This window comes from Muscardinus avellanarius (assembly GCF_963383645.1).
Source record: "Muscardinus avellanarius genome assembly, chromosome: 2".
NCBI lineage: Eukaryota > Metazoa > Chordata > Mammalia > Rodentia > Gliridae > Muscardinus > Muscardinus avellanarius.
The window spans coordinates 94,415,113-94,441,830 of NC_137787.1; the positions used below are offsets into that span (position 1 = coordinate 94,415,113).

The 26,718-nt window shown below is 33.9% G+C and overlaps 1 protein-coding gene across 1 annotated transcript in view; it reads left to right on the top strand.

Annotated features, from left to right (window-relative positions):
• LRP1B (LDL receptor related protein 1B) overlaps positions 1 to 26,718 on the top strand; it is a 1,956,425-nt gene that overhangs the window by 1,440,472 nt on the left and 489,235 nt on the right. Inside the window, exons 38-41 of the mRNA XM_080689945.1 lie at positions 12,961 to 13,087; positions 13,221 to 13,372; positions 13,661 to 13,785; positions 15,105 to 15,476. Of these exons, the coding sequence (XP_080546071.1) occupies positions 12,961 to 13,087; positions 13,221 to 13,372; positions 13,661 to 13,785; positions 15,105 to 15,476 (776 nt within the window). The remainder of the gene's footprint in view (positions 1 to 12,960; positions 13,088 to 13,220; positions 13,373 to 13,660; positions 13,786 to 15,104; positions 15,477 to 26,718) is intronic.

Below are 26,718 nucleotides of genomic sequence, written 5' to 3' on the forward strand. Positions count from 1 at the left end.
GAGGTGAAGCATTTGGAAAATATTTGGATCATGAGTGCTCTGATTTCATCAGCAGACTCACTGATAGAGTCATACTTTGATGGCATTATCGGGAGGTAGGGAAAACTCCAGGAACTAGGGCAATTATCGGGAGGTAGGGAAAACTCCAGGAACTAGTTGGAGGGAGTAGGTCACTGGAGGGTGCTCTGGAAGAGCATATCTGTCCCCAGTGGTCTTTCTGTCCTTCTTTGCTGCCATGAGGTGAACAACTCTCTTCTACCATACCCATCTATCATCATGCTCTGTCTTATCACAAGCTCAGAGCAACAGAACCTGCCAAACATGAACTGAAACCTTTGAAACTATGAGCCAGATTAAATCTTTTCTTCTATTAAGTTGTAATTCTCAGCTCTTTGTCACAGTGATGAAAAGCTGACCATAAGATCAAAGTTGTAGAAAGGAATGAGAAATTTTAAATGGATGGAAAATTTATGTTTGATATTTAAATATTTAGTCTTGTATGCTTGAATATTACTTTTAACTAACAATATAATATTGCTCATATAATAGGAATTTACTTTTTAGTTATGGGATCTTCTTGAAATAGCCAAGAAAAAAAAGATAAAAGTAGAGTAATAAAAATCAACAAGAAGGCAAAAGAGAGTGGGGGTAAATCTGATATTTTGAGTCCTCAGAAAATTATATTTTAGTATGTAAAGGGAGAGCATTCTAGAGGAATAAGCTGGCATTAAAGGATAAATAAAAGCAGGAAATAGAACATACATTTAATCATCAAGACGGTGTTGCTTATTGTCAATAATTCCATAAATAGTTAATAAATGAAAGACAGAAAATAGAGCTAATGTACATAGGTTATACAGATGTAAACTTGGACAACTAAAGAGGAAAATAGGAGGAAAATTAAGAAGATATTTAGGAAATAGGATTTTTCTTAGTATGAAAGAGCAGAGTATTGTGCATATTCAAAGGCAGAGGAGAAGAAACTATAGAAAGGAAGAGAGTGAAGATAAATGTTAAAGAGGAAACGTTCTAAGGATTTTAAGAGCAACCTAGACAAGAATTCAACAAAAGAGTCAAAAGAGTGGAGCAAGGAGAATAGGAGATATGATGTAGTTCCGTCAAAATTTATGCCTTGCATTCCATGGTCCAGACACAGGTCCTGGAGTGAGAATTCAATTCAGAAAGAAAAAAAAAAAAAAAGGAAAAATAGAAAAAAAGCAGGTAGGAAAAAGAAAAAAAATCCAACAACGCTTCAGTTTCTAGCAAAGTTCAAGACTCAGACTCATTCTCTGGGAAGCTGTGGCTATGGTGCTTTCAACTTATATTCTAATGGATAAAGATCACCTGTGAAGATATAGAGTATAGGGTCCTAAAAATTCTGGCTCTTAGCATTTGTGGGAAAAGAGATTTTAGTAGCCCAAGGACAATCCAAAGAAAATTGTTTGCGTGAGCTGCTAGAGGTAAAGGACCCATAACCTGATTTCAGATCCACAGCATGTGAGGGTCATCTACATAAACTACAGTTTAGGACTCCAGCTTAGAATATATGACATTTGAGATATTCTGAAATATTTTGGCTTTAAATGTCTATATCTTTTTAAGTTAGTGGGAGAATTAAGTCAAGTAAGGGCTAGTTATCTTCACTTTCCTCTTTAGAAATGAAGTAAAAGAAGGAATGACATATGAATATAGAATTTTAGATGATGCTAAATCAGTAAATTAAAGAAACTCATCTACATAGAAAGATTAAAAACTTTAAATGAATAAATAAGGTTTGCTTAAAATACTGTGATTAATATTTTTCACAATCATGAATAAAATAGTTCTCAAGCTACAGAAGATGACCTGGAATGATTTTCAAGGATCTAATGAGATATCTGTATGCCTTCAAAAATAATAGTTGGCAACTTAGAGATAGTAGAGAAAAGTAGAAATAGTGAGACAAAAGGAAGTAGGAAGTGACTGATTCAAAGTTGACAGTTATAATAGATTACTATGAGTTATCAATTAGAAAATAAGATCTGGAAGCTGGTTATGAAATAAGAAATAAAAAAAACTGTATACCAAAGGAATGAAAGAAAGAAAGAGAAAGAAAGGAGAATGCTCAGCAGATATGAATGACTAAGAAAGCTTTGTAAATTATGAGAGAATGGTTTCTTAATTTTCCAAATTGCAAATAGAATATTTTCTTGTGATACTTATGATTAGTTTGTGGGTTTCCTTATTAAGGTAAAGTCAGAGAGATGTTGGTCTTTGGAACAACAAAGATGAGGAACTATGACCTGAGATATCCATGGAATCAACATGAGTCATAAAGTTCCCAAGTGGATCAGCAGTAGAGGGCCAATTAGGAAATGCTATTAGTCAGATAAATCTACTGAATAAATGTGGCAGATAATTGTGATTGAGAGATGATGTGGTGGTATGGTAAGGTAGAATGTGTAAATTCCTGATGAGAATGTTTATGTGAGTATGACCCCAGAGAAAATGTTCACTGTTACTTAAAACAACTTCACCTTTTTTCAGAGTGGCATCTCATTTCCTAGACATCTCATGTCTAGGAAACTAACACTTTGCTTTTGAATAGATTCAGAATCTTATTATTTGGAAAAGAGTTTATCTTATTACTCTCCACATTTTTACATTTCATTTTTTTAAAATAATGATCCATGAGTATCCTTTTTTTTTTTTTTTGGTGGTACTGGGGTTCCTGGAAGCCCTTCTATATCCAAGCTACAGGGCTACACTCCCAGACCTATTTTTTTTTTTTTGAAACAGGAATCTCTTAAGCCAGCGCGGCTGGCTTCGAACCTGTGCGATCCTCCTGTCTCCGCCTCCCAAGCGCGGGGATTACAAGCGTGCGCCACCATGCCAGGCGTCATGAATATCTTCTCATCACTAAATTGAAGAAAATCTTCAGCTTCTATTTATCCAGAATTTTTTTTAACTCATTCATAATCAAATACAGAAATGTTTTCTTTTTTCAAGTTTTACTTCACCGGCCTTATTCTTGATGCTTTTCTTCCATGGACAGTCTACCTAGGAATTCTTTTCTCCATTTAACCTTCTCTATCCCTGACTTTCCTGGTTCTCTCTGACCCCCTCTAGGAGGTTTCTATGAGCATTTTACCTGATTCTTTCTTTTCATTCAGGTGTTGCATGCTATCCTCTCTCTTGCTATATTTATCTTTTTAAGTGACCTGATTTTGTGTTGTTTATTTTAATCATTGCATATATAGTGAGGTACTCTAAATATATACAAAATATAAATAAAATCTTTTTCATGTCTTTATATTTTCTTCTATAATTATTCATTTGAATTCCTGTCACCAGAATATAACATGTTCTCTTACTCCTCATCTACTATCTCACTTTTATGAAGATGACACTTCTTTTTATGTTACCATGAAAGACATAGCTTTAGACTTTCTACAGTTCTCATCACACATTTCATCTGTCACCCAAACTTGCCACTTCTTCTCTGCAGGTGTTTTCCAGCTGTTTCTATTTCTCCCCATTGTAACTACCAGTCTATCACTGACTCAGCAGGAAGATCTCTGTACACAGTTTGGATTTTAAAATAACCCCTAAAATGAGATTTATATTTCAGTCTACAAAGCAAGAAACTTTGACATTTGTAACAGCATTCAAATATTAGCCTGTATATCTTCACTTATTTTTAAAAGCATTTCTTAAATAAAGTTGTCATGTGAGTAAATATTTTTCATGTTTATAATTAAGAGTAGACATAGTTACTTCAATGCTGTGTGTTTATAGGAAATACTTTTTACTACTTGAAAATATCAGCAATATATTTCCACTTAAAATTTATCCATAGGTTTCTTGACTTGTGAGGAAAACAGGCTTTAAATGAAGGACCTATGTAAAATTATTTCAAAATTGATTTCCAACTAATAATACATAGAAATTTAAGTGTCAGAATTTGTATCATAGAAATAAAATGCAGCATTTTAATATTCTGTTTGAAGTAAAAACACGGCAGGTGGTATTGCCAAGGGAAAAGGTGAACTATAATGGAGTAAATTAGCTGAATCCAAGATATAAATGTGCCTTGAACATCGGGCATGAAGCCCGTTTTTGAACAATAGTGACTTGAGGTCTTTTAAAATGTAGCCAAATGCAAAGTAGAAACCATGTGTGAATTTAGTTCAGCTTGAAAATCAGATTCTCTTCTCCATTAACTTTTTATTTCTTTTCTCTTCTTTCTTTTTTTTTATTTAGACATCATTTCCTTTTTTGAAAAATTGAGTGTAATAATTTTCCTTATGCCAGAAAGTAATTTTCTACTAACAAAAGCAAAATTTATAGAAAGCTACATTATAATATTGAAAAAAATTACTTATATTCAGATGGTAGAGTTGCTATGAAACATATACTGTGGTTGTTTTTCTTCTTAGGCACCAGGATTTAGGTTGCCTCTAAAATGTATCTTTATATTTCTGTGACTATAAATAGCTTGCTGATGAATCCTTCTTTTCAATGCAAGGATCATGACTGCCATGGGATCTTGGTGTTCAACACGTACATATTGTCAAATGGCCTTTGATTGATTATGTATATACTTCTTGCAGTACGTTCAACAACATGATGAACACCTCAGTTGAAAGTTTAACATGTGTTGAGGTGGAGCCTAACACATTTTAATACCATTGTTTAAAGTATATTTTACATATTAAAGCAAGTCAACACATATAAAATTAAACAGAATTAATTTGATTTGCAGTAGTAAGAATGGTGGGTTCAGGTGTTATTACCTAATATTCAGATACCATGATGGTCAAGTAACTGAGGAATACTACAGACATGCTGCAAATCACAACTGCCATTCTCCCTCCTTAGGTGTCTGAGGAGGAAATATGGACAAATTTTTAACAAAAAATGGAATAGTAAATGCCACACCATTTTCTGTTAGGATCTTTTTTTTTTTCCAAAAATATTACTGCAGTCTTATTTCAAAGGAAGTTAGGTCTATACTCACCCTTGTTTCATTCCCCTTCTCTAATTCTAAACATGAATCTTAGGTCTCCCTTCTCCTACAAGTGGGGAAGTGTCAAAAGAGATCAAGAAGACCTGGGTATCATTGCAGTTGTGTGGCTGATGGGAAAGAAAGAGAGGGCATAAAGTTGTGGCCACCACTCACTGCCAGAGAGATGACCTAACCCAGACCACATGAAGCCATGCTACCTGGAAACCAGGCAGAGCTGCACATACATGTATAATTGTTCCCGTATTCCCTAAGGTCTCTGGACAATAAAAATAGAGTGTAAATATAAAAAATTAAAGATTTTTGCATGATAGGACATTTATTTTCTTTTTGTGTTACAGGAATTGAACTCAGAGTTGTTCTTTGACCTATACACCCAAAAATAATGTGACTTTTTATTTTAAAATAAGATTTTACTAAGTTGCTGAGGCCTTGCTAAGCTACTAAACCTGGCTTCAAATCTGAGATTCTCCTGTCTCAGCCTCCCAAGTATTAGAATTATAGATGTCCACCATCATGCCAGGCTTATAGTACAAGATTCTTTAAACAATAGTAATATATTTATAACTTGAAAAGTGATTTAAGATTGACACATATTATTTTCTCAAAGCAACACTGCACATTAATGAAGAAAAATAAATGATAAAAAGCCCTCATAGAAATAAACATGGCTCTATATTATATTTTACTCTTCATGGGAATGAAGAATGTCAATTCATCTATTTATGAAATACATTCAAATTTTTAAAATATTTTATAATTTTCCTTTACCCTGAAGATGGAGAAATGGACATGTTGGCCTACAAGGCTTCAGTTATAAATTTCAACTGATTCAAATGAACTTGTTAAGAATTGAAAATCACAGGCAGCTTTTTCAAATGAAAAGCTCATGCTCACAATAGTAGTTTGAACAAAAAATTCATGCTACTATTGTTGTTGAATAGGATTTGTGTTTTCTGTTTTGCTTATTTTTTTGCAGGTATGGTAACCCTGTTTACTCCTACTCTAAGAGAAGATACAAAACATTCTTGATTCTATTCTCTATTAAGGCAAATGCCTAGATGAAAGATTTCCATGATATTCATTTCTGTATTGGCATAGAAATTTTGGTTTACTTCAATTTTCTTTTATATTATTATATCTGACAAAGTAAGTCATGATCACTTTTAGAAGTTAGATATGGGATAAAAGGCAAGTTTATTATAAAAAATCCAACCATAATTTGAATTTTAGGAAAAGTTTTGTAGTCAAAAAAGAAACTTTTAAATTGAAAAAAAAAATGATTTGTGTAAGTTGCTTTTCACTGTAATCCATATTCTAAAGCACCAGAGCCACACTGAATATTCTTTTCTCTTTCAGCAACTTAGACTTCCTCATTTTTATCTTTCTTATCATTACTTAATCAGAATCAGAGTGTTTTTAACCAATGTTTGCTTTACTTCTCAAAAATGTATTATTCAAGTTTGTAATAATTTTGAATATATATGTTTTAGCTCAATATATCTAAGTTTAATAGAAATTAATTGCTTTTCTTTTTTTTTTTTTTTTTTTTTGAGTTTTTTTTTTTTATTGGTGCACTGTATTCATACATCATAGTGGGATACAAACTTTTGTAGACATACATGCACACATTGCCCAGTCAGTCCCCACCCGATCCCCACCCCATTCTCTCCCCATCCCTCCCTCCCATGCTTGGCTTAGTGGTTGACATCTAGTATTATAGCAATATCCAAAATTAAAAATGATAATCTCACATAAGAGTTTCATTTGTCTGATGCCAAGCTTTTGATGATTTAAAGATAACATTTCAATATTTCTTTTTGCTTTCTTTCTTACCAGAGCATATTTTTTCTGTTTTTTTGGTGAAACTATCATATATTTATATATTTATTTTTCAGAAAAAAATCTATCCTAATATGGAATATGAATTCTAGATACCCAAAACGATCTTGAAGAAGAACAAAGCTAGAAGATATATATTTTCTGATTTCAAACCATATAAAGCTACAATAATTGAAACAGTGTAGTACTGTTCTAAAGGCAGATATATAAACCATTGGAGTTAAATACAAGCCTAGAGCTAAATTCTTCCCTATATTGTCAAGTTATTTTTGACAAGGTTTCCACGAACATTTGGTGGTGGAAATAATAATCTTTTAACTAAATATTGTTGAAAAATAATAATTACATGGAAAAGAATAAAATTGGACCCTTACCTAATCCCACATACAAGTATTAACTCAAACTAGATAAAAGACCTAATATAAATCTTAAGACTATAAACTTTTAGGAGAAAATCTGGGTCATAAAACCTCACAACATTGAAATTGGCAGTGATTTCTTGGATATGATTTCAATGGCACAGGCAACAGAAGAATATACAAACTCCCTAAAAAATAAAAAAAATATTGTATATCCAAAGACAATGCAAACAGAGTTAAAAGTTACTAATAGAATTGGATAAAATATTTCCAAATGCTATATCTGAAGGTATATTAATATCCCAACTAGAAATCCTAAAAATTAACAACAATAAAGGCAAACAATACAATTTAGAGAAAGGTAAAAGACTAACATAAATAATGAATCTCCACAGATAACCAATCTTAGTTGTCTGTTGGATGGAAAATCTTGTTTCTCTGGTTCTGGTGTGTGTTACCTATTTCTTCTTTGTAGTTAATCTCTTTGAGTATTTTCTCTAGCGCTGGTTTTGAAGACATAAATTCCTTCAGTTGCTGTTTGTCATGGAAGCTTCTTATTTCTCCATCTAATTTGATAGAAAGTTTTGCTGGGTAGGAAATTTTTGGCTGGAAGTTGTTTTCTTTCAGAGTTTGGAATATGTTACTCCAAGCCCTTCTGGCTCTCATGACTTGGTTTGAGAAGTCTGGAGTGATTCTAATTGGTTTGCCTCTGAATGTCACTTGGCCCTTTGTTTTTGTTGCCTTTAAGAGTCTCTGCTTGGCTTCCACATTGGTCATTTTGACAATTATGTGGCGTGGGGATCCTCTTCTCGGATCCTGTCTAAAGGGAGTTCTATAAGTTTCCTGGACCTGTGTATCAACCTCTTGCTCTATGTTTGGAAAATTTTCTGCTATTACTTCCTTGAAGAGATTGTTGATCCCTTTGGTTTTACTTTCTTTTCCCTCCTCTATTCCAATTATTCTTAGGTTAGCTCTCTTAAGATGGGCCCATATTTCTTCAATGTCAGATTCCTGCTGTCGGATATTTTTTTCTAGATTAGAAACTATGCGTTCATTTTTGGATTGCTCATCTTCTAAGAGCGAGATTCTGTTCTCCATGTGTTCTAATCGGTTGTTTGTGCTTTGAATTGAGGCCTTTACTTCATTAATTGCATCCTTTATCTCTTTTTGGCTCTCTCTGAGTTCTTTTCGAAGCACCTCTATTATTTCTACAGTTATTTTCCTGATTTGATCTTCTAGAAATCTCTGATTTTCTGTTTTATCGGGCTCTGATGTTGTGGGGTTGTGGGCGGTATTCATTGCTCCAGTATTATTCCTCTTTCCCATGATTTCGGATGCTTGTGCCTTCTCTGGGTTCTTCCCTTGGGTCACTATGACTTCACTTTAGGTGTTCTGGATCTCGAGTCAGTAGTATCTCAGACCCCACTACTCCTTTACTGGGTTTTATCACAGAGTCTCCGACCCAGGGAGTCGATAGAGGCTGCTTTAAACTATGGGGGGGTGCCAGGTTGCACGTTCTCCTATGGTGTGATATCTCTGCCACCACCACTCCCTCACTGGGTACAGTGAGGTACAGTACTGGGATTTCTCCTCTGTGGCCCGCAATTTGACTCACTGTTCTTGAGTACGCAGATGTAGCTGTACTGGATTCGGCGAATTCACTGCTGCTGCCGCCGCCGGTGGCAATATGGCGCCGCAGCCACGCCCTCGGCCATGAGGCTGGCGTATTTTTTCTTCTCTGGTTTTGATTTCCACTCTGAATCCCTGCAGCGTGTGCTGAGCTCAGCCACTGGGAGCTTTAAATCCTCTCTGCGCCAAAAGATCCTGCCTGGCTGTTCCGCAGCGGCTCACCTTGGCTTGCTGTAGCCGTCCGATGAGTTCGCCGCTGCCGCCGGCAGTATGGAGCTGCTGCCGCGTCCTCGGGCGCGTGTGTCTCCTCTGTGGCCCTGAGCTCTGTTCTCAGTTCGCTTTCTCTCTGGAGCCTGGTGGTTTTTTTGTTTTTCTGGTGATGGTGTTTTCTGGCTATGAAAGGCGCTGGTTTTGTGGTAATGGAGATTGGTTGTTAGCAGGGCTCTTAAGCCCCGCTTTTCTCGGTCGCCATCTTCCGGAAGTCCTTCTTGCTTTTCTTTACAAATGTACCGGTGTATAACTTATTCAGACATCAGTACAACTATTATGTGAATAATGCAATAAGGCCGGAGCCTAAGGAGTATATGCTGTCTTTTAAAACTGCACTATTTTCAAATGGGGTCTTTTTTCTATAATGTAAATGTCAATACTTGACAGTATTTCTGTCACTGAATGACAATTTCCAAGAGCTCTCAAAGCTAGTGATGAATTTGTCCACTTTTTCCTATGTTGAAGAACACATAGATACCAAAAAGCTATGTTCATTAAAGATATTTACATTTATGTAAAATATCATCTTAAATTATAAGCATCTACCTAAAGTTTTACATCCTCAGAGAGTATTATTTCTGTAAGTTTTGTTTATAAATCCTAAAGGTTCTTAGGCTGATAATTAATTCAGCTATTTATATCCAATTTTTTTTTTTGGTGGTCCTGGAGTTCCTGGACCTACACTCCCAGACCTATTTTATATTTTTATTTGGAAACAGGTTCTCTTTAAGCCAGCGTGGCTGGTTTAGAACCTGTGAGATCCTCCTATCTCTGCCTCCCAAGTGCGGGGATTACAAGCGTGTGTCACCACACCCAGCTTATTTTCAATTTTGATTAAGGAACAAATAAAGTATATTTTGCCAGACATTTATAAAATATTTATAAAATATAAGGGACATTTATAAAATATTTCTTAATTTTGTAAATATAAAATATTTTAATATTATTGAGTCAACAAATTACTTAACCACTAAAGTGATTTTTACACTGTCAGATTTGTTTTTATATATTGTGGAAGTTTTTAGATCTTTACTGTTTTTCAGAGGGAAAATTTGCATACAGTGGGCATTCAAAATAGTTTTGTTTATAATAAATATTAGACATAATTTTTTATCAATGTTTATCTAAGCACCCTGTATAGAAGAATTACAAATTCAAAGGAAATAGGGATTACCTGAAAAAAGATTTTTTAATTGAGTCTTTTTATGTTTTGATTATATATGAAGATATCTTGTTGAACTCATTATAGCTCAAGAAAAATATATTTGATATAATATTATTATAATTTGGTGAAACAAAATACTACATAGGAGATGGTACAGGTTTGGGATGGTACAGATTTGCCGGAATGTAGTTTCTAGCTTGTCCCTCTTAATGACCATGCAAGCCCGGATCATTAACTTTCCAAAATAATTTCCATAGCTGTGAGAATTGGGTTAAATATGTAAAATGGCTTATTTTGCTTACTCACTCAAAAGATATTATTTTCATTACTCAACTACTGCATTTGAAAGCAGATTAGGTACTTTGGAGTATCCTAAAAGTAGATAAGACTCAGATGGAATGAACACATGTCTCTCCTCTCATAATGCCTCTTTACAGTGTAGCATCTTTCTGCATTTTAGCATTTGTCCATACAATATTAAGTACATGGGCTGGGTCCATCAATCAGCTGGGACACAATATTGCTTTAAATATTTCTTTGAGGGAGAAGACATGCTTCTATTTAATTAACTGTTTTTATAGCCCAAGATTGATTGATTGATTGACTGATTTGCATCCACTATGCCATGAATTCATAGTGACCAGATTCCAGAAATTCAGGCTCCTTCCCATTGGTTCTCACACAGTGTTAGTCTTTGGGTGGCTCAGGCAGGAGCTACAGCTGAAACCAGATTCCATTCTCTTTGACTTCCTTTTGTTTCTGGTCTTTATCCTTCACCAGCTTCAGGAAGCTCTCTTGACTCTTGAAGTGCTTAATATGCTCAATATGCATATCAGTTCTCTTAGCAAGAATCTTGCCCTTAACCCACTTGTTTACCACAATGCCAACAGCATTCTGGGTAGGTGTGTAGACACTTACTGTTTTGCCACGGTAACATTTGTCAGGCATTCCTTTTTGAACAGTACTCATTTTCTTAATGTCTACATCATCTTTTTTGTAGATTTGCATATATGTGGCCAAAGGAACAACTCCATGTTTTCTAACAGCCTAGAGAATATATTTTGGGTGTCTTTTCCTTTGTGCTTGTCATTTTGGCAATCTACTTCCCAACCAGTGGGCCCCACACGTAGACAACCAACCTAGGATCTGAGTGCATGACCTCAGCAGACACGTTTGCAGCTCTAGCATTTCAAATACCAGGTGGCTAGAGCCATGCCCTGGCACTCATTTTAAGTAACATTTTAACACAATAAAAATATCCCTTAAGTTCTTAAATATCTTAACTAGTTTACAAATCTTTTTCACCAAGATCTTGGTTGAGTTTTTTTTCACCAATAAAATCTTGGTTGCTTTTCTGCTACTGAATTTCCTATTTCTGATTTATAGAACTAATAAATATGAATGAAAATATCTTCATGATTGATATACTTGTGATTCTAACCACACCTTTTTATGTGGCTATAAAATTCCAACACATTTATTTTATATAGCTTTTTCAGAAAAAATCAACTATTAAAATAAATCAAAACAATATACATAAGGAGAATGCATATATTTTTATGTAGTAGTATTTCCTGGTAAAATGACATCGATGAGTATACAAGATATGAATGTTTTTTTTAATTTTTCTATATGCAGTCTCTGTCTCTTCTCATGTATAATCACTTATGCAAGTATATTCAAATATGCATAAAATTGACACCCTCTTTGCCTTAATGATTCAGTTATTCCCATATTTTTCTAAACTTTGGTCATTGTCATTAAATAGTTGAATAAAAACTTCAGTGGACATGACTTAGAATGAACAATTCGTACATAAAAGCATGAATTTCTGTTGTCATATAAATGTTGACTTGTTGAATAAATATACAAAAATGTGCACAGATTACCAGTTCTTTTTCTATATTCCCCTTTTCACTAATTGTTTTATTTTGGCATATTTAAGGTTTCCTTTCTGGTTTACATTTTAATTTTTTTTAAAAAAGCCTTTTTTAAGAATTTTTTAAGAATGCCTTCCATTGTATGAAAACATTTTTCAAGAGGGGCATCACAGAAAATTTATAAAATTCAAATTGGAATAGTTACAGTTCATGATCTAAGGGGACAGAATTGAGAGTCAGGATGTATTCATGAATGTTTACACTTATAAATTATTTATTTACTATTATTTCTGTTTTTAATTATCTGTTCTAATTATCTGGTGCTGTTGTTGTATTTGTGTAAAAAACTTAGAAAAGTTTACTGTCCTCATTTACCAATGTTCTCACAGCCAGGGGGTATGACTTCTCCATTTTTATCTATGTGCTCTGCTTTTATGAACCAGAGCATGTAGTGCAATGTAGTTTGCTTCAAAGCAGCAATAATCAGGAAGACTCGGAAAAAACTTCTTCAAGAAAATATTTGTGAAATGAAAAGCAAGAGCAAATTAGGAAAAACAGGTTGGACAGGAACATTTCAGATAGGGAATAGCAAATAGAGCAGGTAATTTGGTGGAATTTAAGACCCATAGTGATTTTTATAGCTGGCTAAATAGTTTTGGTCAAAAAAGAATTATCACAAAAATAAACATGCTCATGTATTAATTTCTAAAATGTATTATTTTTGTTTTATTTGTATAAGTATTGTTGTTGTTAGGATGATTGCTGTCTTTTGTGTTTATGTATTACTCCAAATCTACAATTTAATTCCAGCTTCCTGTTCTGGACTGAATGGGGTCAGATGCCCTGCATTGGAAAGGCTCGCTTAGATGGCTCGGAGAAGGTTGTCCTTGTGAGCATGGGAATAGCGTGGCCAAATGGCATCTCCATTGACTATGAGGTCTGCTGGATTGCTTTTTAAGTTTTTCAAAGGCTTTCACTGCCAACTTGCATTAGTCCATTTTTGTATTTCCTTATTTTCATAATGAAACAACCGAAACACGTTGTAATATCCCTTTTCAATCGATCTTTAGGAGAATAAACTGTACTGGTGTGATGCTCGTACAGACAAGATCGAGAGAATTGACCTTGAGGCTGGAGGGAGCCGGGAGGTGGTACTGTCAGGCGGCAATGTGGATATGTTTTCAGTCGCAGTCTTTGGGGCTTACATCTACTGGTCTGACAGGTAATTTATTTTTTCATAAGTATTTGGGTCTCGAAATGTTATTTCAGTGCCAGTTGCTTTAGCCTTGCAGGATTAGCTATACCTTAGCAAGGTCACAGAAAAGGATTTCACAAAGCCATGTAATTTCCACAGAAAAGGCAGGCACTCTGACTATTCCAGGTTCAGTATTTCAGATTAAAGTTGATTTCTTTCCCTTCAGCTGGGCCATCTGTTATCTTGAGCTTAACTAATTGACTTGGTTTTAATTAGTTGAAGGGTGTTGATCATGCATGTTCAACCTTTTAACAGAGCACATGCCAATGGGTCGGTGAGAAGGGGCCACAAGAATGATGCCACAGAAGCAGTGACCATGAGAACTGGCCTTGGAGTCAACCTGAAGGAGATTAAAATCTTTAACCGAGTAAGAGAGAAAGGTCAGCACATTGAAAAGAGTGTACAATCAGAATGTTTTAGGTTATTTCACTTTTGTTTTTTAACCATGTATTTTACTTGAAAAAACAATTCTTATATGCATCTAAAACCTCAAAATCTTAATTTTTTAACTTCTAATTACTTAGAATAATTATATAGTGGCATAAGGAAATGGATGCATATAAGCATGCTTGCCTAAGATAGCACATGGACATAAACATGTTACATATATAGCTTGTCCAATGTTGATTTAAGTAATGTAAAATTGATAAATATACTGATTGTTAAAAAATAAAAAAACACAATTAGGATATTTTAAAATGTCACTTAAATTATTGCTTTCAATTATCTCTTAATATAAAATTTGGTTATAGCCTCAGGAGGCAAATTTTTTAATGTGTAATATTTCTGAAATCATCACCTCCTAAAAAAACAATATAATAGCAATTCGAACTTTTTTTTTTTTTGGTGGTACTGGGGTTCCTGGAAACCCTTCTACCTCTGGGCTATGCTCCCAGACCTATTTTTATACTTTTATATTTGGAAACAGGGTCTCTTAAGCCAGTGTGGCTGGCTTTGAACCTGCGCGATCCTCCTGTCTCTGTCTCCCAAGCGCAGGGATTACAAGCGTGCGCCACCATGCCCAGCAATTTGAACATTTTTTAAAAAAAACTTTACTCCTATTAAAATAAAATATAATCGATTTTATTTGCATAAAAACTTGGTATAATATTTTTGGAGAGATAATAAATTCATAGAGGAGACAGCCTAAAATCTTAGTAGCCTAATATCTTTAATCAAAATTAGAGTAAATTATGCCCAATATGTACAGAAGGTTAGTTGCAGAGGAGTCACAAATTTATTTGACATCTTCCATATTTACCTTATAAACAGAGTATAAAGCAATGCATGTTTTTTGATAAATTCACTTCATATTTAGTGTGAGTCAGTGATAAACATGCTAAACATTATAATCTATTATAAAAACTACAGTAATCCTTATATCAATATTTTAAAATATGTATAGACTTAACTGGTTTAGTAATAAAAAATTTTACATGGTTTTATTTTATAATGAAAGGAACAGAATAAGATGATCCTTCAAGTAGAAATTCAAGATTTTATACTTCATGATTAAAAATTCAGTACTTTTTAATGTTTGTTATTTTATTGACAAATTATAATTAAAACTGAGAATAAAAAGAATGTTCAATGTTTAAATTTTAATATTTCTCTAAAGAAAAATTTATGTGCAGAAGAAAAGAAAAACCGTGTGTGTGTGTGTGTGTGTGTGTGTGTGTGTGTATTCTTCTTTTCTTAGGAACCAATGTTTGTGCCAAGGCCAATGGAGGCTGTAAGCAGCTCTGCCTTTATCGAGGAAATTCCCAGAGAACTTGTGCTTGTGCCCATGGATATTTGGCAGAGGATGGAGTTACTTGCCTAAGGCATGAAGGTTATTTGCTCTATTCAGGGAGAACAATATTAAAAAGTATACATCTTTCTGATGAAACCAATCTAAATTCTCCAATAAGGCCATATGAGAATCCACATTATTTCAAGAATGTCATCGCCTTGGCGTTTGATTATAATCAAAGAAGAAAAGGTACCAATCGAATCTTTTACAGTGATGCACACTTTGGAAATATACAACTTATTAATGACAACTGGGAAGACAGACAAGTAATTGTTGAAAGTAAGTACAATTTAATTTTAAATAGTCGGGTGAAAATGAGTATCATCTGGATTATTAGAAAAATAATAGTAGAATTGCATGTAGTGATTACATTTTCCTATATTAAAGAATAGATATGACTATATCATTTCACTACCCAAATGACAAAAAAGGAATTAACTGCCAGCCTGTGAAGCATGTATATTTTGACTATTAGCTTCTAATCATGGAATTTTTCTGATTTCATCATAATGTTTCTTACAAGGAATTATACTAAAAATTTTTAAAGTATTTTGTCTAGTAGTGACTAATTGGTTATTTTCCGGTGTTTTAAATGTTATCTTTGAGAATGCCTAAAACTTTTTAGTTAATTGTATTGTTAGATATCAGATATTATTTTGCATATATATGTGTGCATATATAACTATATTTAATATGAGTATTGATGGAAAACATCATTATAGAAATGATGTAATATTTTAATGTTATAGGATATGTAATTATTCAGGCATTATATTCAGTATGGATAATCCACACAGTTCAGAGAAACCTTTCCCATCTTCAGATGCTCCCATGGACCATCATCATCTTCCTCACACAGCCTCTCTCTTCTATCAGTATGCAAGTTTCATATATTTCCTGCTTTTTCTATTTTACTATACTAAAACCAGTATTTTTAAATTGCAAAATAATATAAAAATATAAAATGATCAAACAATATGAATTTAAATATAAAACCGCTGCCTTGTCACTGCAAAGATCAATTCCATTTGCTTACTCAGAACTGACAAATGTAATTGTCTGTAGAATTTTTTTGTGTATGTGTGTAAATAATTTTTAATTATAAAAGTAGAATGCTTAGTGTATTAATCAGCCAACTGTTTTATATACTATATATCACAGAAGTTTTATTTCAGTATATATGACTTCATCTCATGCTTTTAAAATCCTGTATCTAGAGCCAGGTGTGGTGGCGCATGCTTGTAAGCCCAGCATCTGGGAGGCTGAGACAGGAGGATTGTGCAGGTTCAAAGCCAGCCTCAACTACATAGTGAGGCCTTCTGCAATTCAGTGAGACCCTGTTTCAAAATAATGAATAAAAAATAGGGCTGGAGGTGTTGCTCGGAGATAGAATACCCCTGAGTTCCATCCCCAGTACAAAAAAAAAAAAAAAAAAAAACAACCCTGTACACACTATCAACTATTTATTTATTTTTATGAACATTGTTTCTGGTGTCTCATCATTCCATATAGTAGGCATATATGTTATATGTAAGTGCATGCTGTTGTTGGCATAGTATGTGATTATTTTCTTAGAGACCTAGAAATAGAAGCACTAAGTCAGTCAATGGGCATTAAAATCCCATAACTTTAAATTTTAACAAATTGCTTATAGAAAGGTATATTTTCTAATAATTTTTTTATTTTTATTAGCTTATAAAAATTCACCATGTAAAAATCTTGCCTCATCTTAATGTACATTTTATGTGATAACTAACAAGATCCAGCAACTAATCCTATGTTTACACATACAAAAATATTCTCAGGGCAAACTTGATATTGTACATCACCGTGTCATGCTCATGCTGACTCCTGTTCATTTTTGCACTTTCAACATTCAATATTCTCTATTGCCTATTGTGATTCTACTCAGTCTTTTAAAATCAGTTCTTTATATTTTAAAAATGCACATTTTCATTTTTATTCTATAGGTTAACATATTTATTAGTAATTTATGCCAGTTTGTATGTGTTTTGATTCCTGGTGTGGTGTGTGTGTGTGTGTGTGTGTGTGTGTGTGAGAGAGAGAGAGAGAGAGAGAGAGAGAGAGAGAGAGAGAGATTGATTGTGTTGTTCATCAATTTTCTGCACTCTAGATTCTTTGTCAGACATTCTGCATAGGAAGATAAACATTGGTCTGTAGATCTTTAGAAGCAATAGTTTAAAAAAGAAAACTTCAAGAAACATTTAAATGCCAAGTATCTACATCATACTTGTGGGTTTTGGAGAATTAAAAAATCTACCTGGGGAAGGGTAAGGAATCTCACAAAGTTGTTAAAGATGATAAGGTAAGGTACAGAGCTGTATCGCATCAATTCAAAGAGAGAAAAATATCTTAATCAAGTGGCCACATGATGGAGAAGAAAAGGAGGAAGAATACTTCTCAGTCTGTGATTCTCAAAGTCTGGATCTCTGGAGACACCTAATATATAGTCAAGTGGTCTAATAGATCCAAATCATTTTCATAATAACCAAGTCTTGCCTTTCTTGTCTAGGTATTGTTGGCATTGGCCCTGATATCACAACTGTGGTTAAATTTTGCTGGCCCCTTGGCATTCGTCAATATAGTGTCATCAAACTGTATGTGTCGTCACTGTATTTTTCACTGTCGTTTAGCAGAAAGAGTCAGTTTCAATTTAGGATTATCTTTAAGGAAAGGGTAGAAATTACTATTTTTTATTAAATCTCAACCCTTTAGTAAAGATCTTTTTTATCTAAGATTTGTTTGGTAGGACTGAAATAGTTGGTGTGGTATGAATGTGTGAGAAATGAATGGGAGGAAGGCACCTGATAGTGAAGGACTTGGTTTGACACACACACAAAAAGAGACATTTTTTAAAAAAAAAGTTTTATTAGTTTTATTAAGCCGGGCATGGTGGCACACACCTATAATGTCAACAGAGATTACAGGAGGCGAAGACAGGAGGATCACAGGTTCAAGACCAGCCTCGGGAATTTAGAAAGGCCCTCAGCAACTTGGACTCTGTTTCAAAATTAAAAAAAAAAAAAATAGATTAGGGATTGGGGTATAGCTCAAGGTAAAACACCCCTTAGTTCAATCCTTAGTACAATTCAGCATTCTACTTTTATATTTTTATTTTTTGTGCTTCTTGAGATTGAACCCAAAGACATTTTATCTCCCAGCTACACCTCCAGCCCTATTTTATTTTTGATTTGGAAACGGGATCTAGCTTAAGTGGCTAAGAGCCCTGCTAAGTTACTAAAGTTGGCTTCAAACCTGCAATCCTCCTGTCTTAGTCTCTCAAATACTCAGATTACAGGTGTGTGCCACCACGTCTAGCCAATTATGCATTTTAAATCACAGCCCTCAATAGTTTTGAAAATTCTAGATAATTCATGTAAATGGGATCTGGAAATATTTGTCCTTTGCCATTTATTTCACAAAGCATAATATTTTAATGTGCATTCATGTTTTAAGATATATTGGAATCTCATCCCTTTTTACAGCTGAGTAATATTCCATTGTATGAATATACCACATTTTTGTTTACCCAGTCATCTTTTCATGGATACTAATGTTTCCTCCATTTGATTATTGTAAGTAACATTGCAATGAACATTGTACAAAAATCCAATTTAACAACTTTTAATTTTATTCAGTTGGTGAAGGAAAAGGCTTAGCGTGTTGTAAAGCAGGTGTGTTTTGGTATGTAAGGCACATTTCTACATGGTATGTTTAAAAAGTGTCAGGGCCCTTTCTAAAGTCAGATATGCCATGGGAGGTTTCACAATATTTCATATACTATTTTAAATTATGCTGTAAGATATGAATCAAAGTACATATACATCCAAGTCATTCTTATCCTCTCAGCAAATCTTAGAACAAGCAAAATCAATAATACCTTAATGAAGATAAGTATTAACTCACAGGTATAGGTGAGAAATTAAGCCTTAATGGCTACGAGTCTGAAATTATTCAAACAGGGAGTCAAATTCCATTTCACTATTAATTTCCTGTGTGCCACTAAGTGCCGATTTCCTCACCTACAAAACCAGAAATTAACCCACAATTCTGTGCATGTAAAGATTTTACATGAACAGGTATGAAAAGAACTTACAAATAAGCACATTTTCAACTTAAAGCATTGTATTACTTTATTTGTGGATCATTTAGAATAATTATATTTGACCTAAATTATTTTTTACCATAAGTAGTGGAGTAGTTAAACAATCCTAAATAATTACTATAATTATATATATGAGGTAATGGAATAAGGTCTGACTATAACCTGAGAATTAATTAAGATTAGTCTACACTGAAAATTCATGCAAACTCTTCTAATGGTTCTCCTTACCACCCTCTACTAAGAAGTTGGAATTAAATTTAACCATTACAATCCTTCCTTTTAGTCTTGTAGGAGAATTTATATTCTGTCTTGCCACCTCAAAAAGCAAAAGGAAAACAAAACAATCCCCCCAAATAGAGTAATTGACACATATACATGTATCCTATAAAAGTCATGACTTTTGATATTCCATTTTATTAAATCTGGATTACTTCATTTTATTAGATCATTACCTAGTAAAAAAAAACTACTAAATTAATGAAATTTTTATTGCATTTTTAAACATATCAGAAATTTAGATCTTTCATATAGTTGAATATGGGAAAGGATAGGATGTATGCAGTTCATATAAAATGAAACACTTTGCTTTTAAATTTGAAAGAAGAGTCATTAAATACAATTCAACATTTATTAGGTACTAATAGTATGCTATATATTATTAATTACGAGTAGGTAAAGAATATATCTCTTTCCTAAAGTTTATGAATTCACAATATAGAATTCACAATATAGAAAGGAAAATAACATGGTTTATATTTCCTAGGTAGAGCTAAGACAATTTCAAGAAATTGAAAATGTACATTTGGAGGCCATCTCTGGCTTTAAAAATACAGCAGTGATTAATATTTTTAAATAATAAAAATTAAAAAGGGAATTCTAGTATTGAAGAACAATGCAAAATGTTTTGGATCATATGCTACGTTCATTCCCATCCTTCTGAGGATCCTCCAGAATGATTTTTGAATGACAAGGCAAAACTACAGAGCAGAGAAAACAGCTGAAGACATCAGAATTCTGAGTCCTCCAGCTATGAAACCTACAGAGAGAGGGTCTAAGAAGAGCTCTCTTAAACAGAAGACTGGGATAGGCTGCTCCATGGGGAGCAAGGCTGAAGCTAAGAGGTGTCTTTTGCTGCTGAGCTAAGCACTTGCAGAAAGTTACTAACCCCAGAGGCCTAGAGACCACAGAAACAGCCCTGAGAACAACTTGTGCATGTCAGTGGTTCTGCAAATTTTCATATACCTTATGGACCAAAAACCCAACTGAATCATAAAGAAAAGGCTGCAGTTTAAGGCCCAGAGGTCAAATGAACAGTTACCGAACCACCCAATAGAGAGAATCTACTGCTGGAAGAAATGTTAAAAACATAACCCTTTTACTCAGAGAATCTACAAATTAAATTTCCACAGTATGTAGGATTTTCAGAAATATAGTTAGAAAAAAATTAAAAGAAATTATAATAAAAATATAAAAATCTGAAAAATAATTTTATAAGTTGCTTGGCAATTTATCAAAGGTAAAAAGGGAAATGCCTTTAAAAGGAATAAGAATTAGTCAAATCAAAGATGTCAATATTATATAGAGAAAACAATTTCATTAAAAAAATAACTAAATACCTTGGAAATGAAAAGGATGATCACTATATATATATTGAATATTTTTGAAAATTTCAATTGATAAAGTATGGTTTAGCCAGGAGAGGTGGCGCACGCTTGTAATCCCCGTGCTTGGGAGGCAGAGACAGGAGGATGGCACAGGTTTAAAGCCAGCCACACTGGCTTAAAAGATCCTGTTTCCAAATAAAATAATATAAAATAGGTCTGGGAGTGTAGCCCAGTGGTAGAAGGGCTTCCAGGAACCCCAGTACCACAAAAAAAAAAAAAAAAATGGCTTAATGCTGAGATAGTCAAAGTGACAAATATACAAATTAATGTGTGTGTGTGTGTGTGTGTGTGTGTGTGTGTGTGTGTGTGTGGTACTGGGGATGGAACCCAGGGTATTTCTACATCGGAGCTAAACCCCCAACCCTGGTTTTTATTCTTTATTTGGAAACAGGGTCCCACTAAGTTGTAAAAGACCTTACAAAGTAGGTGAGGCTGTCTGCAAACCAGAATCCTCCTGTCTCAGCCTCCTAAATGCTAGAATTACAAGCATGCACCACCACGCCCAGCTACAAATTAGATTCTAATTAGGATGGAATTAATTCATAAACTATACAGAAAGAGAACATAAAATACGTAAAAATAGTTGTGAAACTGGAGGATAAAACTGGTAAGTTTACATGTTTTTAGAAAGCAAATATTGACAGCTGACACAGATGAGAAAGAAGGGTAAAAAAAAAAAATCTTAAGATGATAACAGAGTTTACTGAAAGTGGAAGATGAAATGGATCCTTAAAGTGAAAATGCAATCTAAGTGTCGATCTTATAATAAAATTAAGTCAACCTTCAAAGGAAAATAGCAGTGAGTGCCATGGAAACACGAAACCTTTAGATGCAGTTACACAGACCATCTACAGAAGACAGTGGAACCAAAACAGACATCTCCTCAGGACCGGGAGTGACAGCTTCAGACTCCTCGGGAAACATGACCAAAATAATTATTGTGTAATACATAAAGACTTTCAGATTATTTCAGAAATACAAAGTCAATAACAAATCATCTGTGTATTTTGACTAAAAAATGGCTTTAAACCTGGCTATACTACCTCTTAAGAAAGAAATTTTGCATTTCACATGGCAACTCAATATAGGTGTTTCAGTTTTACATAGCAAAATCCTTATTCTGTAGGATATATTTTGGTGTTTTGTTTAGCCAACCCACTGCATAGACTTCAGTAAGAAAAATAAACCGTACTTAATATAGGTTCAAATAGTGTTCTTACATTCCACAGCCAGTTAAATGTGTAAGTTGTAAAAGCTATTAGTTTATTCTAGTATAAAAGTGAATGATTTATCTGACCTTAATGAAGAAAATTAGAAAATGTTTTTACTGGACATAAAGGGTGATATTAAATAAAAGTAGAAACTAATGATCATGATGGAAAAATTCAATTCTTTTTTTTTTTTTTTTTTGTACTGGGGATGGAACCCAGGGGCATTCTACTTTCGAGCTACATCCCCAGCCCTATAGTTTATTCTTTATTTTGAAACAGGGTCTCACTAAGATGCTAAGGGCCTTGCTAAGTAGTTGAGGCTGGCCGCAAACCTGTGATCCTCCTATCTCAGCTTCCCAAATACTGGGATTACAAATGTGCGCTACCACGCCTGGGTAAAATTCAATTCTGTATCTGTGAAAAGTTTTTCAAAATAATTTGTAAGTTTAATAAAATTCAAAATGCCAGTCAGAGGTTGTGGCACACTACCTGTCATTCTAGTACTTGGGAGGCCAAGACTGGAGGATGATAATTATGAGGACAGCCTAAGCATGTAGTTAAACTCTCATCAATCTAGTGAGACTCCTTTTCAAAAAAACTAAAATTGGGCTGGGGATATAGCTTAGAGAGAGAATGCCTCTTGGTTTAATCCCTAGTACCACATACAAAAAAAAAAAAAAAAAAAATTCAAAGTGATTTTTTTTCTTCATGAAAATTCACATATGAATAGCAAGTTTTATATAGAAGAGAAAATGGCAACAATGACCGATGAACATCTGAAGAAATGTAAATCCATAATTTCTTCTTGGAAAATATCATTATTAAAAAGCTAATGTAGTTAAAACAATTTGGTATTGTGAGAGTATAATTAGGTCTTTTCTATCAAAAGAATAGATTGTTGTAAGCTCCATTTTGTAAAACTTCAATTGTGTGTTTGTATTTTTATAAAGATAGCATTTCCTAGAAATTGTGAGTGCAAATATTTTTCCTGACAGCCCCTTCAGCCAATGGTGTAAAAATTGTGAAGTTATGTTTCCACCAATAGGAGCACAAACAGAAGCCCCTCTCTGGAAATAAAATGTCCAGCAGGTTTCTGCCAGGCTGTTACTGCACTCCTACCTTACTGGTGGCAGGATCCCTGATCCCTTTTTGCAAAACATAAAATTCGCCTTACCAAGCTGCTTTCAAATGAGTGTCTTTTCTTATGATGCCATAATAAATTTATTATTGACAACATTATGCAAAAAACAGTTCAATGAAACAGAACAGAAAACATTTATACATAACTCTATATAACTTGCATGTAAATGTGTTACGTACTACCAAGTTGGCTTTATATTAAATAGAAAAATAATGAACTGTACTTAGTGAATGATAGAACAATATATATTCAAGAAATAAAATGAAATTCTATCTCTAGCTCAAACTATATTGAAATATAAATTTCCAAGTGTTTTAAAGATATGACTGAGGTAAGTTGTATAAATACCCAAAATATATAAATTATATTTATAAACTCATAGTCACCCAGAACAGATTTTCTAACAAACACAAAATAGGAAAGTATGTTTAATAAATTTTACTTCAGTAAAATTGAAAACCCTTTGCTAGATTTTAACTTAGTAAAATTCAAAACCCTTTGCAGAAGAAAAAATGAAGAAATTTAAAAGGAAAACAAAGCCTGGTGGAATATATTTGTAATCCTTCAAAGCAATTCAAGACAGCAACCTGAGTTTTAATTACCGCTACAAAGACTAATAAAAATATGGGCAAGTTGTTTTAGGTAATTGCTAGGAAAGATAACTTACTCATATTATGGTGTCTGGGTTCCCATAAATCTTTTAAAAACATTCACTCTAGTGAGACCCTGTTTCAAAATGAAGAATAAAAAATAGGGCTGGGGGTGTAGCTCGGAGGTAGAATGCTCCTGGGTTCCATCCCCAATACCACACACACACACACACACACACACACACACACACACACACAGATTCACTCTTTGTTTTATACAATTATATATTATTTCCTGACAGCCAACAGTGAACTATGACCATCCTGTCTGACTTTTCCATTAGGTAGAAATCAATATTATTTTTACTGTTGCATTGTTATAGTACATGCTATGGAGTTTCACCTAACATCTCTGGCCTTTGGCCTTCCTTGAAGTTGGCTCCTCCCTCCCTCCCTCCTTCTTCCTCCAGGCTCCTCCTACTACTCCTCTGGTCTCTCTCCTCATTTACATGAGATCTTTTCTCTTTCCTTTTTCTCTCTCTAGTTTTCACCTGTGAGAGAAAATATCATGCAGTAGCACAATTCACAATAGCTAAATGAATCTAAAACTGATGATAAAGTAAAATGAAGCAGGAAAGGATTGTTTAGTAGGGAAAAAGATATAAAACTAGGGTTAGCCGATTCAATAGCACTTAATAAACTTAATCACCTTAAACTATGTATAAGCTGTTTCAGAATTATTCAAATGATGCTGAACTTTCCTCATTAATTCTTCCCGGTTGGCCTGGTTGCTATTAAGACGGCTTAATTGCTATGCATTTCTGTTTAAGCAATGTACTGAGAAACTTATTTTTCTTATACTTTTTGTTTGGTTATAGTTTTGATTTGAACACAGTCTGCCGTAAATGATAACTAAGGGGAAAAGTTTGTGACGTAGTATTAGAAACAACATTATTTATAGGGAGTAATAAAAGAAAGAATACATATTAGAACTTTCCTTTTGAGGGATTTACGTAATATATTCATCAAATAAAATCAATCTACTACGAATTGTAAATAGGTGTTTGAAGGGCTGGATGATGAATTTAAAATTTTAAGGGTACCTGTGGGATTATGCAAGGGCACGAGTGAACCCAGGTTTCTTCCTGAAAGATGATTATAATCTGTGGAAGTGAAGTTGTGTTTTATTGTTTGAAAATGCAAGATATTTCCATTTCATATACCTAATGAAATGTGTTCATATTTTCATACTTTTATTCAAGAAAGAGTGATATTACCAGAAATGTTATTTTCATATTCACCCTTCAACCTACAGTTCTTAGCTTTTCAGTATAATGTGTAACTGGCTAAATGTGGGGAAGAGGGAGCAACAGTGAGAGAATGAAAGTGTTAAAAAAATTATATTTTACAGCCGCGCGTGGTGGCGCACGCTTTTAATCCCCGCGCTTGGGAGGCAGAGACAGGAGGATCGAGCAGGTTCGAAGCCAGCCACGTGTGCTGGCTTAGGAGACCCTGTTTCCAAATAAAAATGTAAAAATAGGTCTGGGAGTGTAGCCCAGAGGTAGAAGGGCTTCCAGGAACCCCAGTACCACCAAAAAAAAAAGTAGGTAAAAAAATTATATTTTGCTATATTGACTAGAGCTATAATTTATAACCAGATCTAGATCAAAATGCACTGCATTTACTATCAATGCTACTTTCTGTTTTCTGATTTTACAGATACAGTTTCCACAGAAACTTCCTTCCTACCAATGGACTTCCCTTTTACATGACTCAATCATTGCGATGATGTATAATGGGACCTTTATTATTTATTATCCCAACAAATTCAAATTTTTAATTATTTATTGAGTAATGCATTTACCAACCAAAATTTTGCTTTTTTCACATGTTACTATGAACCCACCGTCAACATATCAAAGTCATATTTTCTATCTAAAAGTAGGAGCCCCTACTATATTATTGAAAAAAAATCTTTTTTTATAAGTAGGATTCAACTTCATAAGTATTTAACTCTCTGATCGTATATCTCTTGACTCTTTTATTCGCTGTGTACTTTTCTTCCTTTTGTAATTATTTAAGGTTAGTTTTTAATTTTTCACTACTAAATAATTACTCATTTTCTCTTTACTTGATTTGAATTTCTAGAAATCTAGATATCGTGCAAACAATGACTTCATTTGGTTACTTCCTAAAGCATTCATTCATTGACTCTGTATTTTCTTTTTCTTTCTTTTTTTTTTTTTTTTTTTTGGTGCTACTGGGGATGAGACCTTTCAACCTCCGGGCTACACTCCCAGACCTATTTTTATACTTTTTATTTGGAAACAGGATCTCTTAAGCCAGCGCAGCTGGCTGCAAACCTGCGCGGTCGTCCTGTCTCCGCCTTCCAAGAGCGGGGATTACAAGCGTGCGCGACCACGCCTGGCGTGTATTTTCTAAATCTTAAATAAAAGCCACTGACCATAACTCTAGTTATATGTGTTATCCATTTAGTTGATTCATCCCTCACAAACTGTCTCCACTACGTTGAATTCATCCTTTCCACTAGTCTTAATCACATCTTTTTAGTTTCTCTAGAACATTCTATCTTCTCTAACTTCATATCTTTACTCCTGAGCTAAATTAGAACAGAAGGGATTTTTATGGCCTTTCCAACAATCCATGTTTTAGAGCATCTTTAATATTAAATTCGAATCCCTTCACACTACAAATCCCAGTGCCGTATGTGGTGCCTATTCTTAATCATTTTCTTATTTGTCACTATTAAATTTTATTTGTTTCATTTT